The following is a 16199-nucleotide window of genomic DNA, read 5'->3' on the forward strand; positions in this document are numbered from 1 at the left end:
GGCGCACGTCCCCACTGCATCCGCGCCCGCTTCCACGCGCCGCACGCCGACCGCCCATTCTCTCCCGCGGGTAGCGAGCACCGCCTACTGGCTGTCAGCCGTTCGCAGGCTTGGCCCCGCCCCCGAACGAAACGCGCATGCTCCTCAAGGCCTCTCCGCCTCCGCCTCCAGGCTTCTCGCGACAGCCGCCCAGCGGCGGCCTGAATCTCGCGATAAAGGCTTATTGTCTCGCGGGACCGCGGCTGGCAGACGGGCTTTCAGGCGGCCCTGGCCGGGGAAGAGGAGTTGCATGTGTCGCTTCAGCTGGCGGTAGTGGCGGGAGCGGAGGCGGCGGGGGTTGTGCGACCGCCCGGGTAACGACCCCTTGTGCCTTTCGCTCTTCCGAGAAGCTCGTAGAGAGCGTGGGGGAAGCCGAGGTGCTGCCCGGCGGAAGGGGGCCGGGCCGGGCGTCTCCACACCCCCGCCCACATGGGCCCCTCTGGTGTCCCCGGGATTGCCCCTTTGCCTCAGATCCTCCCCCAAGTCCTGGCCGCCCTTGTCGCCCCAGTGCTCTTACATTCTGACCCTTGCTGATTCTTCTGCCCCCATTTTCTCTCTTCAGATTCTGGTCTCCCCGCCCCCTCCCACTTCCATCCCCTTCCCTGATTCCTGTGTCCGTCCCTCGGCGTTGAGCTGCCCCCACACCCTGTACCCGGGGCACCTCTAGTCACCCACCCCTTCTTCGTAGGCTTTTTAAGCCTCTTTTCCTCCAGCTGCTTTGTGGCCTTTTTTTGCTGCAGTTTGCATCCCTTCCAGGTCACCCCCAGACCTTTTGTCCCGTCCCTAGGGATCATCCTCCCCAGCCTATTAACCCGTTGCTTCCTCTTTCCCCTAGTGCTCTCCCCACCCCCACCCCTACTCCCACCCCAATTCTTCACGGTCTTTTTGCTGCTGTCACTTGCTTCCCCGTAGACCTGTGGAGCTGGTAGTGGTGTGCCCACAATTGCTTGTATTTTATGAATCTTTTTTATTTTATTTTTATTTTATTTTTTTTTAAGATTTTATTTATTTATTTGACGGGGAGAGACATAGGGAGAGAGGGAACACAAGCAGGGGGAGTGGGAGAGGGGGAAGCAGGCTCCCTGCCCAGCAGGGATGTGGGGCTCGGTCCCAGGACCCTGGGATCACGACCTGAGCCAAAGACAGAAGCTTAATTACTGAGCCACCCAGGTGCCCCATGTATTTTATGAATCTTAATGCAGCTTGTATCCTTCACTTAAGAACAGAATCGAAAGAGATTTAGGGGTGAGGTATTGCTAGTGCGAGGGGGTGAGGCTACATCAGAACAGGGCCTTTTTGGGGTCTTGGTCCAAAAGAGTGAAAACGTGTTATTTTCCTTGCTTACAGGTTTGGGAGATGGCTGCTGATATTTCTGAATCCGGTGGGCATGATTGCAAAGGAGACCCGAGGGGCAATACCAAGATAGATGCAGACTACCCACTGCGAGTCCTTTACTGTGGAGGCAAGTGTTACAAAGCAGAAAATGGCTCTTTAATGCTCCCTTTATTTTTATGCATTGTGATAGTAGTATCACATTTGGTCCTGTTAATCCTCTTCTCATCTGTCTTTGTTACCGGGGAAATCCTCAGTTGGGGGCTGGAGGGGTGTTGGTGAAGGGGAGGCATGGGTTAACTTGTTTTTCCCCTGACGTGTATGACTTGTGTCTTGCTACTTGGCCTGGAGACGCTTACAGTCAGAAATAGAGATTTGGAAATGGATGATTTCAATGTAACGTTACTTGCTAGCCTGGCTGTTAGAGGAGTTGTTCTTGGAAGATACTGAGTCTGAAGGGATGACAAGGACCGGGTGAGGACGTGGGGAAGGGCATCCCAGATGAAGTGAGCAGGTATGCAAGAAAGGACTTGATTCACATCTGCGGAGAAGTGAGCAGCTTTGGGTTAGTATAGTGTGGATATAGGATAGGGTTCCTCCATTCAGTGAGGAATGGAAGTTGATGAGGTTGGAACAGTGGGTCATAGGACAGTCTTGGGAAAGTCTTCTTGGTTTCATCACTAATATATCTGTTAGATTGAATCTAGATTCTTTTTTTCTTAGAGTGTTTTCCCTCATTTTCTCTCTCTTTTTTTTAAGGTTTTATTTATTTACCTGACAGAGACACACAGAGAGAGGGAACACAAGCACAGGGAGAGGGTGAGGGAGAAGCAGGTCTCTTGCCAAGCAGAGAGCCTGATGCGGGCCCGATCCTAGGACCCTGAGATCACGACCCGAGCTGAAGGCAGAGGCTCAACCCACTGAGCCACCCAGGGGCCCCATTTCCCTCATTTTCAATGCAGAAATATTTGTGAATTGGAAATTGTCCTAATTTTATTAGCATTTTGCAAAGTTTCAGAAAAATCTGAAGGGACAGGATAGCAGAGGGGGCAAGGAAATACTAATTTTTCTCAGGAAATATTTTTGACCACTTACTTGGTGCCTCACAGTGTTTTAGGTGCCAGGGACTGAGTAGTGATTGGATAAGTCAGGAAAGGTCCTTGTGTTTGGAGACTTTACATTTTTTAAGTATAATAAGAGACATCATCTGGAGTTTAGTTTACTACCGAAGGAGAGGGGATATCGCTGAGTTAAAAAAAAGTTGTCAACTTGGTATTTGTCAGATATCTTCGAGAGTAAAAATTATAAAATACCTCAGTGAGAATAAGGCAGGGAAACTTTTTATAGGGTTGATTGAGTTTTGTTACGATACTAGTCTTACTTGGTCATCTTGTTTGCCTTTGGAGTCACGACTAGTGTCTGCATCCTGACTCCAGCATTACCAGCTATATGACCTTGGGCAAGTTACCTAATTCAATTAAGGATTAAAGGTGTGTTTCTTAAGGTCTGTATAATGAAATGATGATTATGTCCTAAGGTGATTTGTGTAAAGCTTCTGATATAGCAACTAACACAAGAACATAGTACAGTAGGTTTTATAATTAGAGAACTATACTAGTTTAGTATGGTGTATTTATCTTTGTCAACTGGTAAAGAGCTATTGATTTTTGTACTCTATTTCATCTAATCTAAGACTCCATGTTTTATAAGATTCACCACTATTTTATGTTCTACTAAGAAAGAAAATTGTCATATTAACATGCCATAATTATAAAATAATTCCTATAAAAAATTTAGCATTGATTGGGGCACCTGGGTGGCTCAGTGGGCTAAGCCTCTGCCTCTGGCTCAGGTCATGATCTCGGTCCTAGGATCGAGCCCCACATCAGGCTGTCTGCTCAGCAGAGTGCCTGCTTCCCTATCTCTCTCTCTGCCTGCCTCTCTGCCTACTTATGATATCTCTCTCTGTGTCAAATAAATAAATAAAATCTTTAAAAAAGGGGGCGCCTGGGTGGCTCAGTGGGTTAAAGCTTCTGCCTTCGGCTCGGGTCATGATCCTAGCGTCCTGGGATCGAGTCCTGCATCGGGCTCTCTTTTCAGCAGGGAGCCTGCTTCTTCCTCTCTCTCTGCCTGCTTCTCTGCCTACTTGTGATCTCTGTCTGTCAAATAAATAAATAAAATCTTTAAAAAAAAATAAAATCTTAAAAAAAATTTAGCATTGATGAAATATGGTATGTGAAAACCTTCTTGTTAAATTGCTTAGGTGACTCTTAAGGTGGCTTTTGAACAACTGCAAAAAATACGAGCCCCCCTGTGATAATTTGTGTTAAGAGGTCCCTAACCTTTTCAAGAAGGGTTTATTTTCATTTCCCTCCTAGTTTATATTGATGTCCCAGGCACTAAGCTGGGGACAGGGTACTTCCTCAAGGAGTTTATGGTCTAGTTGTAGGAGAAGCTCTGAGTATTAAATGCTAAATTAAACAGTACTGAGTGTAGCTATGAATTAGGAGTTGAGGAAGAGCAGGGATCTTTGTTCAGAGGGAAGTAGGGAAATTTCCAAGGAAATGAGAAGCCTTAAATACAGGGTGGAATTTGCAAGGAAGGGTGAAGGAATTCACAAGAACAGTATGGTGGTAAGATTTAATATAGTGTCCTCAGGAGAGAGGGAAAAGAAAGGGCTGATTGTAGCAGTGCTGGTTGGAGTAGAGTGAGAAACAGGTAGGTAGGATGGTGTCCTTTCTGGGGAAACATTTTGTCTTCAGGATTGTGACTTCAGACTCATTCTGAATTTGAATCTTGCCCCAGCCATTTACTTGTGTGACCTCATCCAGTTCCCTCATCTGTTAAAGAGCCTACTTCAGGGGTGCCTGGGTGGCTCTGTGGGTTAAGCCTTTGCCTTCAGCTCAGGTCATGATCTCAGGGTCCTGGGATCGAGCCCCGCATCCAGCTCTCTGCTCAGCGGGGAGCCTGCTTCCCCTTCTCTCTCTGCCTGTCTCTCTGCCTGCTTGTCATCTCTCTCTCTGTCAAATAAATAATAAAACCTTTAAAAAAAAGAAGAAGAAGAAAAAAAAGAGCCTACTTCAGAAGGCTGTAGGGAAGAATGAATAATACACCCAAAGGCTCCACCTTCTAATGCCATCACACTGGATTATAGGATTTCAACATGGTAATTTTGAGGGGACACAAACATTCAGACCGTAGCAGAAAGTTTCATGGCTGATGATGACTTGTTCTTCATGTTGCATCACATCAGCAAGTACATAATGTCAGGGAATTGCACTATCAGTGATGCAAGTTTGATGGTAACTGCTAGATCGGCATGTCGAAAAGGAGTGGTTTACAGAAAGGGAAATTAATTGACTTTATTTATTTATTTATTTATTTACTAAAGATTGTATTTATTTGAGAGAGAGATAGAGCACACAAGTAGGGGGAACAGCAGCAGAGGGAAAGGAGAAGTAGGCTTCTCGCTGAGCAGCAAGCCCGATAAGGGACTTGATCTCAGGGTCCTGGGAGCCAAAGCGTCTGACCGGAGCCAAAGGCAGACGCTTAACCAACTGAGCCACCTAGGCGTCCCAGGAATTTGACTTTAAAAGCAAGTAACAGGGGTGCCTGTGTAGCTCAGTCCTTAAGCGTCTTCCTTCGGCTCCAGTCATGATCCCAGGGTCTTGGGATGGAGCCCTGCATCAGGCTCCCTGCTCAGCAGGAAGCCTGCTTCTCCCTCTCCTACTCCCCCTGCCTGTGTTCCCTCTCTCATTATGTCTCTGTCAAATAAATAAAACCTTAAAAAAAAAAAAAAAAGTAACAGTGAACTGTCCAGATGTTTTCATTGTATTAGAATTTTGTTGAACTGAATATTCTTTGAAGTGGCGTACAAAGTTTTATAGCTTTAGTATTTGCTATAATGGTATTTAACCTATAATTGTATCCTGAAAGTGTGGCTGAATATCTGCACCTACTGGTATTTGAACTTGAACTGTGAGGATTGTAGAGGTCTGGTTAACTAGGGAAAGATCTCCACGCTTGAAATCAAAAGATGCTACCTGAATCTTTATAGCAGCAATGTCCACAATAGCCAAAGTATGGAAGGAACCTAGATGTCCTTCAACAGATGAATGGATAAAGAAGATGCGCGCGCGTGCGCGTGCGCGCGCGCGCACACACACACACACACACACACACACGCAGGCAATGGAGTACTATGCAGCTATCAAAAGAAAGGAAATCTTGCCATTTGCAGCGACGTGGGTAGAACTAGAGGGTATTATGCTAAGCAAAATAAGTCAGTCAGAGAAGGACAATTACCGTATGATCTCTCTGATACGAAGAATTTGAGAGGCAGGGCTGGGAGCTGTGAGGGGTAGGGAGGGAAAAAATGAAACAAGATGGGATTGGGAGGGAGACAAACCATAAGAGACTCTTATCTCTCAAAACAAATTGAGGGTTGCTGGGGGGTGGGAGGAGGGATGGGGTGGCGGGGTTATGGATAGCAGGGAGGGAATGTGCTGTGGTGAGTGCTGTGAAATGTGTAAGACTGATGATTCACAGACCTCTACTCCTGGGGCAAATAATATGTCATATGCTAATAGTAAAAAAATAAATAAATAAATAAATAGAAAACAACAACAAGAAGAAATAAAAAGGTGCTAAATTTCTTCTGCCACGTACCTACTACCTTAGTCCTTGGTTGAGCTATTGAACCTTTTTTAAAGCTTCAAATGTAAAAAATGTGATGGTGGGATGAGGAGAAGGCATACCACAGTCACGTGGCTGGCACACAGCTACACTCTCTGTGTGTGTCATGTAATCTGATTTCATGGTTAAGGGCTTCAGAAACTGACCAGGATTCAAATCCTGTTCTACTAACCAAATGCAGCAGGTTACTTACCTATGGGTAATGCAGATGTGATTCTTACTTACAGGGTGGTGGTGGTGGTGATACATAATCATGCATGTAACGATAATTGCTGTGATGAGTAATGCTGTACCGGCCCTCTTCTCTGTCACAAATCTCAGGATATTGGGCACACTTAGCTATTCGATTCTTCACCTTAAAAATAAAAACAAAATGGTTGACCCAGTAACAGTTCTGTTTAAAATTGGGAAACCTTTTGAGTTCTTCTAGTTCTTAGCCCATGTAGCCTATACGAGGACAGGATTGGACCCGTGTTCCTGCTAGCTTTACAGTTGCATTATCTTACATAGCACAATATGAAAAAGAAAAGGAAACATATATTGCAAAGAAATAGTAGCAAAAGTGCTACTGAAGTCTATGAATGTGTTAGTATGAATAAAAACTGGTGGCTGTTTTGGTAAAACAAGGAAATAACCATTTCCTTTCAAGCTTTGTTGTGTTGGGAATTGTTTTCAGCTTAACTTCAGACCCATTGAAGTGGTTGTGGTAAAACCTTAAGATATGCAGGATAGTACAGTTTGGTGTCCCACCAACTGAAGGTTATGGTCTTCTTTAGATTAAAAACAAACAAACAAAAAAAAGAATATCTCTATGAACCATGTGGCTTTTACCTCCAAAAAAAAAAAAAGATGGGAGGTGTTTGAAAAGTGATACAGAATTATGGGAAAAAATACAAATGAAGCATTTTGTCAAATTTAAAATAAAAGTTGGGATGAACCGTGTGTGTTTATATATTAAAATTTTCTAATCTTTTTTCTCTCCCATTTCCCCAGTCTGTTCATTACCAACAGAGGTAAGTCCTTTTAAAGTTCTTTTCTTTTTTTACCTTCTTCATTTGAGGTCATTGATTTTTAGAGCTAGCCTGAGAACTTTATTTTTCATGTTCTGTCATTCGATAGTTGAGTTTCAACTTTTTATAGAGAGCTTTGGATTAGAATAATTTTATGGTCTTACACATTGTTTTCTTTAGTCTTTGTATCATATGTGTACATCTTTTGTACTTGGCTATACAGTTTGGACTTTTGCTTGGAACTTACAAATAGTTACCTAAGAAAACTAGATTAGCCTTAAAGCCAAAATCTAATGTCTAAGCAGAGGAAAGTATAAGTTAAAATTATGTATAAGATTTTCTGTAAATAAGCTTCTGAGTCAGGATCTGTGGGCAAGTCACAAAAATAGTGAGACACCTGTGTGCCCAAAGCAAGAAGTGAACATGCTCGTTTTATTCTCTTTGCTCCTTTTTCTAATGGCTCTTCTGTTTTGATTACTACAGTGAGGAGCTGCTTAATCCTTTTAAAAATCCCAATTTCTTATGGGGCATTTCCTGGTGGAATACAGAATTCCTGTGGATAAAATGTAGGGTGGGAGTAGTTGGTTTTATCATTCTTAATATAGCAAATAATAGGTCATGAATTAAGATGTACTGGTTGATTGAAAATGTTCTGTTGTGACTCAATTTGTTCTCCCCGCCCCCACTCCCCCAGTACTGTGAATATATGCCTGATGTTGCTAAATGTCGACAGTGGTTAGAGAAGAATTTTCCAAATGAGTTTGCAAAACTTACTGTAGGTATGAACATTTTTTTCTTTCATCTGAATGTTTGTACATCTGAAACAAATGCACATAAGGCATTATTTTAAAGATATGAACGTGCTCCTTTAGTAGCACTAAATTGTATAAATACAATTACAGAATTGTATTTATACCAATTAGCTTCAAAACCATTTTACTTTCTTGGGTTAAAATTCCTTATATAGAATCATACACTGCTTCGTGTGTCTTAACCTCTCTGACACAGTTTAGAATAACTTCTTAATGAGAAGTTTAGAAAAAGGTTTAGGAGCAAATGTGTTTTCATTCATTCATTTAACAAATTACTCCTTGTGAGCATACTATATGTACACTTTGTTTTAGATGCTGGGGATAAAGCAGTAAGCAAAAGATCTGCTCTTTGGAAATTTTATCAGAAAGGGGAGACAAAGTAAAATAAGAAATAAAATAACTATGTTAAATAGTGATAAGCAGGGAATGGGGAGATAAGACTTACTGGGGAAAGAATTTGAAATTTTAGGTAGTGGCAGGAAAGATTTTGCTGAAAAGACTGCATTTGAACAAAGACCTAAAGGAAGTGAGGGAGGGAGTCATTTGGATATCTGGACGAATATTCCAGGTGTGGGGCAAGTACAAAGGCCCTAAGGTAAAAGCTTACCTGTCATTCAGGAAACACCGAGGAAGCCTTCGTGTCTAGAGCTTATCGAGGGGGTGGGGAAGGGTCAGAGATGAAGTCAGAGAGCTAATGGAGGACCACACCTTAAAGGCCTAGTCTTGGCTTTTACTCAGAATGAGATGTGGAACTATCAGAAGAGGTTTGAACAGAAGAGCAATAAGGTCTGACTTTTGTTTCAACAGCATCTCTTTTGGCCACTGTGCTAAAGAATAGACTGAAGAGGGCACAGGAAATATAGGGAGAGCAGATTAGAGGCTATGGCCATAATCAAGTCAGGTGACCAATCTAACAGTGACCTGCTAGAATGGTAGCAGTGGAGGCGAGGAATGTAGGCAGATTCTCCATGTGTTTTCTTTTTTCAAAGATTTTACTTATTTATTTGATAGAGATCACAAGTAGGCAGAGAGAGAGGGAGAAGCAGACTCCCTGCTGAGCAGAAAGCCCCATGCGGGGCTCGATCCCAGGACCCTGGGATCATGATTGAGCCGAAGGCAGAGGCTGTAACCCACTGAGCCACCCAGGCGCCCCATCTCGATGTGTTTTGAAGGTAGAGCAGATGAGAGGCTGGGCCGTAATCACATCAGGAGATGTCGGTGACCTGCTAGAGTGGTAGCAGTGGAGGCGGGGAATGTAGGCAGATTCTCGATTTGTTTTGAAGGTAGAGCTGACAGGACTTTCTGATGTACTGCATGTGGGATGTGAGAAAAGGAGGCATCTAGGGTTTTGGCAACTAGAAGAATGGAGTTGCTGTTGCCAGAGGAAAGGAAGACTGCAGAGAACAGATTTCTTCCTTTTGTTAAAACTGTTGGCTTCTCTTACAAGATGGGTGGAAATGAAGGCAGAAGCAGGAAGAAGGGAGAGCCTGGGCTGGAAACAGGCCTATCAGATGTCCCTGATGTTACTCCGCTATTTTGCTGCTTTGTCAGATTGTTTCTAAGAGTCACAACCCCTGAAACTTCATAGAAGGTCTTTTTGGATAGTAGCTACAGTCATTTCTGTGGTTGGATAAGAACCCTAAAGTTGGGCGTTATAGTCTGTGTGGTCATGGTCAGCCGAGGAGTGACCTGCCTAGGATGTGATAAGACCCGAGGAAGGCGTCTTCTTAGGCCCAGACTTCTGTTACCTAGGTTAGTACGTCTAGATGTAAACATGCCTGCAGAGTCTGAGTGTTTTGTCCTCCTTTTTTGTGCTGAAAGGATCCTAATCTTCATATATCATCATGCCCTTAATCATAATGACCAGAATTAGAGTAGATAGGAATTTAGCAATGTAATCATTTGCTTTAGAAACAGCATGCTCAGTTGTTGGCAAGATGCCTTATTTGTATATGAAGTTGCTCAAAGGTGTTTTTTTTTAAGGTTATTTTGAAGTAATGTTAATGCTTTTGGATTTCATTGTTAATATCTAGAAAATTCACCGAAGCAAGAAGCTGGAATTACGGAGGGTCAAGGCACAGCAGGGGAAGAGGAAGAGAAGAAAAAGCAGAAGAGAGGTAAGGCCTAAATCCGTGACTTCATTTATATAAACACACCTTCTCTCTGTCAGAGGAAATTCATAGTGAGGACAGTCCCAAAGCCAGTAATGTCTCCTTGCTGCCGTAGTTCCTTATGTGTACCCTGTGCACACAGACTCGTGTTCTCAGGATGACTGGATATCGTATGATTTGGACTTTTACAGTAAATTGGACCTAAGAAAACATACTTGATTTGCTGTGTTCATATGCAAAAAGCAAGCAGCCAACTTGTTTATGACATGAAAACTTTGTTACCTTGTTTATTACCTTATTTGTTACCTTGTTACCTTATTTATTTAGTTAGCGTTGAGGACATGGATAAGAGATTTTCTTCTCTCATGTTGTCAACTTGGTTAAATTTTTTTTTTTAAATACCTCTTTATCTGCTTCTAAAATGAATTCCTATTCTCTGGATCCCTGCCTTCTCCTTCTGCCTTAATTATTCTCCCCTATGACTAAAATTAGCTTATAAATAAGGACTATGCGTCTTTCAAGAAAAATTCCCCCAAGAGCCCATTGTTTACCTTATCCCCTGCCCTGCCCTTCTTAGCCAGACTTTTGTAGTAAGACTAGACTCACTGTCCTTGCTCTTCTGTCCTTCATTGTTATGCCTCACTCCACCCTAAGCTGACTGTCACACCACTGAAATTCCTCTCCTAAGGGTCATCAGTGGTTCAATAATTGCCAAGCAATAAGAGCATTCGAGCACGCCCTTTGAAATGCCATATACTTCCTTGGTTTTTGCAACAGACTATCTTCATCCTCCCTGCCGCTCACTCCTCTTTGGTCTTCCGTGCAGGCTTCTCTTCTCCCTTCTGTCCCTAAGAAGATGTATTTCCCAGGATCCTGTGCTCAGCCCTCTTACCTCGTTCTGTAGTTTGTTCCCTGAGTGATTCTTTCACATCCCTAACTTCTGACACCACTCTACCCGCTTGAAATTCCTAAATCTGTACCTCTAGTCCTGGCCTTATCTCCCACAGGCACCTCAAATGCAGTATTTGCAAGAAAACCAAACTTAACTAAGTCCCAAATCTATGTCTTTTGGCTATTGACTTTATCCATTCATCTGAGCCAGAACCTGACACTTGCCTAGGGTTCTCTTTCTTTGCTCCTTTTTAAATTTTATTTTTTAAAGATTTTGTTTGTCAGAGAGAGAGAGAGATTACAAGCGGGGGGAGTGTCAGGCAGAGGGAGAAGCAGGCTTCCTGCTGAGCAAGGAGCGTGATTCGGGGCTAGATCCTCAGACCCTGGGATCCTGACCTGAACCGAAGGCAGCTGCTTAACTGAGTGAACCACCCAGACCTCCCTTCTTTGGTCCTCTTAATCAGTTTTTTGTTTGTTTGTTTGTTTGTTTGTTTTAGTCCTCTTCCTTAATTTATTGAGTATTAATTCCTTTCAGTGAGTTCTAAATTCTGTTATTTCTTCTCCTTAGTCTGTCCTGTGCCTAGTCGATATTACCTTTACGACTGCTTTGTTAGATTTTGATTAATTTCCACCTAAACTAATGTAGGAGCCTGCAATAGCTCTCTGCTGGCCTTAATCCTCAAAGGCTCACCCTCCATGCTACAGAGTGATCTCCTAAAATCTAAATCTTTTTTTTTTTTTTTCCCCAACTCCTTCATTCATTCAGTGGCTTTTCTTCTGCCTCAATATAAAATCAAATAACAAAGCTTGTCTTGCTGGTTCTTTGACTGGTAGGTAATTATTCACTTTTCTGGCTTTATCTCCAACATATCCATAAACATCCTTCATCGAGACAATTGTAGTTCTCAAGTATAATGCCTTCTCTTATTTCTGTACTATTTTCTTCTCCTGGGATAGCCTTTCTTACTGTATCTCTCCAGTCCTTCCATAAGAACTTAGATGCCATTTCTTCTGGGAAAGCTTTTCTGTTCTCCAGAAGCTGAATAAGCCATTCTTCTGCAAAGCCATGGTGGTGTGCAGTATTCATGATTCCTGTTAAAGTATATATCAGTTGTAGTAATTATTAAACTTTTTTTGTCTCTTTCACTAGACTGAGAGTCCCTGGAGGGCAGGGACTATGTTTTCTTCTGTTCATTTTTGTGTCCTCAGCCCTTGGTGCAGTGCTTGGTACATATTACTTAATAAATATTATTGAATGAATACTCACGCATATGTTTATTAGTTTTGTGTTAGAAGAAGAAACTTTAGAAATTAATATTTGGTATTTTTTGAAAATTAATAAGCTTAAGACGGTATTCTTTATGACCAAAACAATTGACGCGGAACTCTTTTTTTAATAAATAAAGGTGGAAGGGGTCAAATAAAGCAAAAAAAGAAGACTGTACCACAAAAAGTTACGATAGCCAAAATTCCTAGAGCAAAGAAGAAATATGTAACAAGAGTATGTGGCCTTGCAACTTTCGGTGAGTTCAAGTTTAAGTATGTTTAAAATGTGTGAACTATAGTCTCTGTTGCTCCCTGCCTCCCTCCCTCCCTCCCTCTCTCTCTCTCTGTCTTGCTCTTTCTGTCTCTTTTTTAATCTGGCATCATGAAAATTTTACAGGTCTATTTTTTGCTAAGAAGACACAAAATGAGATTTTGCATGTCTAAGTATAGCTTCAAAATCAGATTTTGAAGAAATTTAAAAATGTTTAGCAAAGGGAACTAGTTTAACTTTTTCCTTTACAGAGGACCTGCTTGGGCATATTTTATGTGGAATGAGGAGTGTTAGGTAGGATTCCTTTTGAGGCCCATCAGTCCTGCTCCTCTGTCCCTGCAGGCTAGATGGCAAAAGGCTGCAGAATGGCTTGTGCCCTCTGAGAACAGTAGCAGAGGGTGAGGGAAGGTGGATGTCAGCAGAATGTCCTGCTTCAGAGCTCCTTCTGGAGGCCTTGAATGAACAGTGAAATTGTAAACCAAGGTCCCTTCCTGTGACAACACAGTTGAAAAACAGTCATTAGGTAATAGATTTGTTCCCTGCTCTAACTATTGCTCTTGTAAGAAGGGATAAACAGAAGAACTACATTGTACTTGGAAATGTATATATTAATGCCTGGAATTAATGTGTTCCTGGATTTACTTTGGTCTTACTATATGAGTTAAGAATGGTATGAATAATGTTTGTGTGTGTGTATCTGTGTGAGAGAGATAAAATGCATCTTTTTTTTTTTTTTAATTTTTACTTCAATTAATTAACATATAGTGTATTATTAGTTTCAGAGGCAGAGTTCAGTGATTCATCAATTGCATATAACAGCCAGTGCTCATTACGTCACGTCCCCTCCTTAATGCCCATCATACCCGGTTACTCCATCCCCCCAAATAATGCTATTTTTATGTACCGAAGCTTTATTTGATCTTGAAAATACAAGTTGAATGGTTAAGAAGACCACTGCCTGTGGTAGTTTGTAATTAACCATGAGAGGAATATAAAATCCGTTAAGACATTCTGTTTTATGAAATTAAGATACAGATTAAATTTTAAAATGGGGGGCACCTGGGTGGCTGGCTCAGTTGGGTAAGTGTGTCTGCCTTCGGCTCAGGTCATGATCCGAGGGTCCTGGGATGGGGCCTCACATCGGGCTCCCTGCTCCATGGAGAGCCTGCTTCCCCCTCTCCCTCTGCCTGCCGCTCTGCTTACTTGTGCTCTTCTATCTCTCTGTCAAATAAATAAATAAAATCTTTAAAATTTCAAACTTGAAAAATACTTTTGATATATAATTCTAATTATAAACTTGTTCTTTTTTTTTAAATAACAGAAATTGATCTTAAAGAAGCACAAAGATTTTTTGCTCAAAAATTCTCCTGTGGTGCCTCAGTAACAGGAGAGGATGAAATCATCATTCAGGGAGACTTTACAGATGACATAATTGATGTCATTCAGGAAAAATGGCCAGAGGTGAGTAGGTAGAACATGTGCACCTGTGGATATGTTTTTAAAACAAGTTGCTTATCTGATACCACAGTTCATGTGATGTGATTATTTGTGTTTTATAGGTGGATGATGATAGCATTGAAGATCTTGGAGAAGTAAAGAAGTGATTTTGAAAATTTGTCTCTATTTAATGATCTGAACTGAGAGTTGATATGGCCAAAGGGAGAGAGGCCTTTTAAAAATATATATATTTATCCTACAGTAAAACTGTAGATTACCCTCACCCTTGGCATTTTCACTGTTCTGTATAAGGCTGCTTCTTTTTTTTATTGCCAAAGTCTAATAAACAGGGGAGACTGTCATGCTTATGCATGAAATAGAATTTAGTCAAATAAAAATTTTTGGTCATTTGGTACTGACTTTTCTCTTTCTCTTATTAACTTTTTATTTTTGGAAAAACACTAGATTTTTTTTGTGCAAAACTTTTCTGTTTATTATCTTAAAGCAATCATGATTTAGTGAAATCATGATTTAAAGCTGAGTAATATTTTAAAGAATTTGAATTTTGGCTTCATCACCATTAATAATTGTCTCCTTGCTTCTTTGGTGTGATAGTTTTGAGATGCTTGGGCATCTGATAGATTTGTGGTTGAATTTGCTTCATTGTTACCAACCAAGTCCCCTTTGTGGTCACATTAACTTAATGTTGGTAGGCCTTGTTCACACTCTTCTGGAGATTATTTGGTAAAGTATATTAAAGCCTTAAAACCCATCTGCAGTCTGACCCAGTAAGCCACTTAGTTGACATTATCCTAAAGATAGAATTGTTCTTGCTTAAAACTGGGTGAGGGTGGTCATCGCAGTGTTCCTCATAAATACAAAAAAAATTGCAACTGATACAAATGAACAATTGGGAAATGGTTGAAGAATGATGGTGCACCATATGGTAAAATATTACGCATATATTTTTAATATTTTCCAGAAATACTTCGGAAAACTTTTTGGTGATTTTAAGTGGGGGAGGGGGCAGACCCCAAATTCATTTTATACGTTACTGTTACTGTTGTTTTGAGTGGAAGGTCATAAAGAGATGCCGCCGAGTTCTTGTTCTGGCTATCAATTCTGGGAGTGAAATTCTGCTAGCCAGTTGAAAAGAATATACACCAATACTCAATATATTTATGAAATCTGGGAAATAGCAATTGAAATGAGTCTTCCTCAGAAGAGAAACAGTGACAGTGAGTTTGAAAGAATGCACTGAATGAATTTAAACTTTGTTTTTATAAAGGTCTTAAGTTAGGCTTTGCAAATTAAAAAGAAAACCCCTGGTATTTTAAATCGCTAATAGACACCGTTAAGAAATTCAGAACCCATTGTTTATTGCCATGCAAATTACAACCTCGAATGAATGAGTGGTTTTTTTAAATAATTAAAATCTTAGGAAAAAATGTGTAATAAAGATGCAAATTAAGAAAACGAAATTCTGCATTAACTGTGAATTTTACTAAATAGTAGGAGTATCTGATGAAGCAAATTTATCCATCAAGACCATTTGGTATGTGTTGTGTATGTATTCTGTTGGTGCTGGAAGATGTCTGTGCCTGTATCAACCATGTGACTTCATGTAAAGATTCTCAATGTTCACAGTTATTGGCAAATGCAGTTTTAATCCATATAAAGCCAGCAGTGGATGTTACTGCAGGATAATGGAGGATTAAAATTGTCCTTGTGTATAACATGTGTGAATCTTTTTCTTCGACCTGAAATTTAAAATGGAACATTAGTTTAATCCCTGATGAAAATGTGCTAAATTCAAGGATTGACTTTAATTCATACATTCTCTTTATGTATTACGTAAATGTTTTTGCAGTCTAGTATTTTTAGCAAAAAGAGTATAAACCTTTAAAACAGCCTTATGTCATAGTTGTAAACGATTTGCCGCAGTTAAGCTGGCAACTTAAATGCAAACCCAGCTTTGATATGCAGTATTTTCTCTTAAAAAAATAGATACTGACAAGTGATTTTACATTCCATTTTAGTTACTACATAGACGCCTCAGTAAATCAGCTGTTGCTTAAGATAAAATACATGAGGGGCGCCTGGGTGGCTCAGTGGGTTAAGCCTCTGCCTTTGGCTCAGGTCATGATATCAGGGTCCTGGGATTGAGCCCCGCATGGGGCTCTCTGCTCGGCAGGGAGCCTGCTCCCCACCCCTTTCTCTCTGCTTGCCTCTCTGCCTACTTGTGATCTCTGTCTGTCAAATAAATCAATAAAATCTTAAAAAAAAAAAAAAAAGATAAAATACATGGTAAAGATGCTTGGTTTTGGCTCAGGTC

General features: G+C 41.2%; 1 protein-coding gene across 2 annotated transcripts; it reads left to right on the top strand.

Moving 5' to 3' along the window:
• The first annotated feature begins 211 nt into the window (after nucleotides 1–211).
• On the top strand, nucleotides 212–15597 carry DENR (density regulated re-initiation and release factor). Of its 2 annotated transcripts, none has more exons than XM_032310094.1 (8): nucleotides 212–353; nucleotides 1387–1501; nucleotides 7060–7079; nucleotides 7771–7855; nucleotides 9922–10005; nucleotides 12297–12413; nucleotides 13749–13888; nucleotides 13987–15597. In XM_032310094.1, the coding sequence occupies exons 2-8, from the start codon at nucleotides 1396–1398 to the stop codon at nucleotides 14029–14031; spliced, it is 597 nt and encodes a 198-aa protein (XP_032165985.1). In that variant the 5' UTR covers nucleotides 212–353; nucleotides 1387–1395; the 3' UTR covers nucleotides 14032–15597. The 2 variants fall into 2 exon arrangements, with proteins under 2 accessions (XP_032165985.1, XP_032165986.1); XM_032310095.1 differs by having other exon boundaries at nucleotides 231–309.
• The last annotated feature ends 602 nt before the right edge of the window (nucleotides 15598–16199 follow it).

Source organism: Mustela erminea, chromosome 13 (genome assembly GCF_009829155.1).
Source record: "Mustela erminea isolate mMusErm1 chromosome 13, mMusErm1.Pri, whole genome shotgun sequence".
Classification (NCBI taxonomy): Eukaryota; Metazoa; Chordata; class Mammalia; order Carnivora; family Mustelidae; genus Mustela; species Mustela erminea.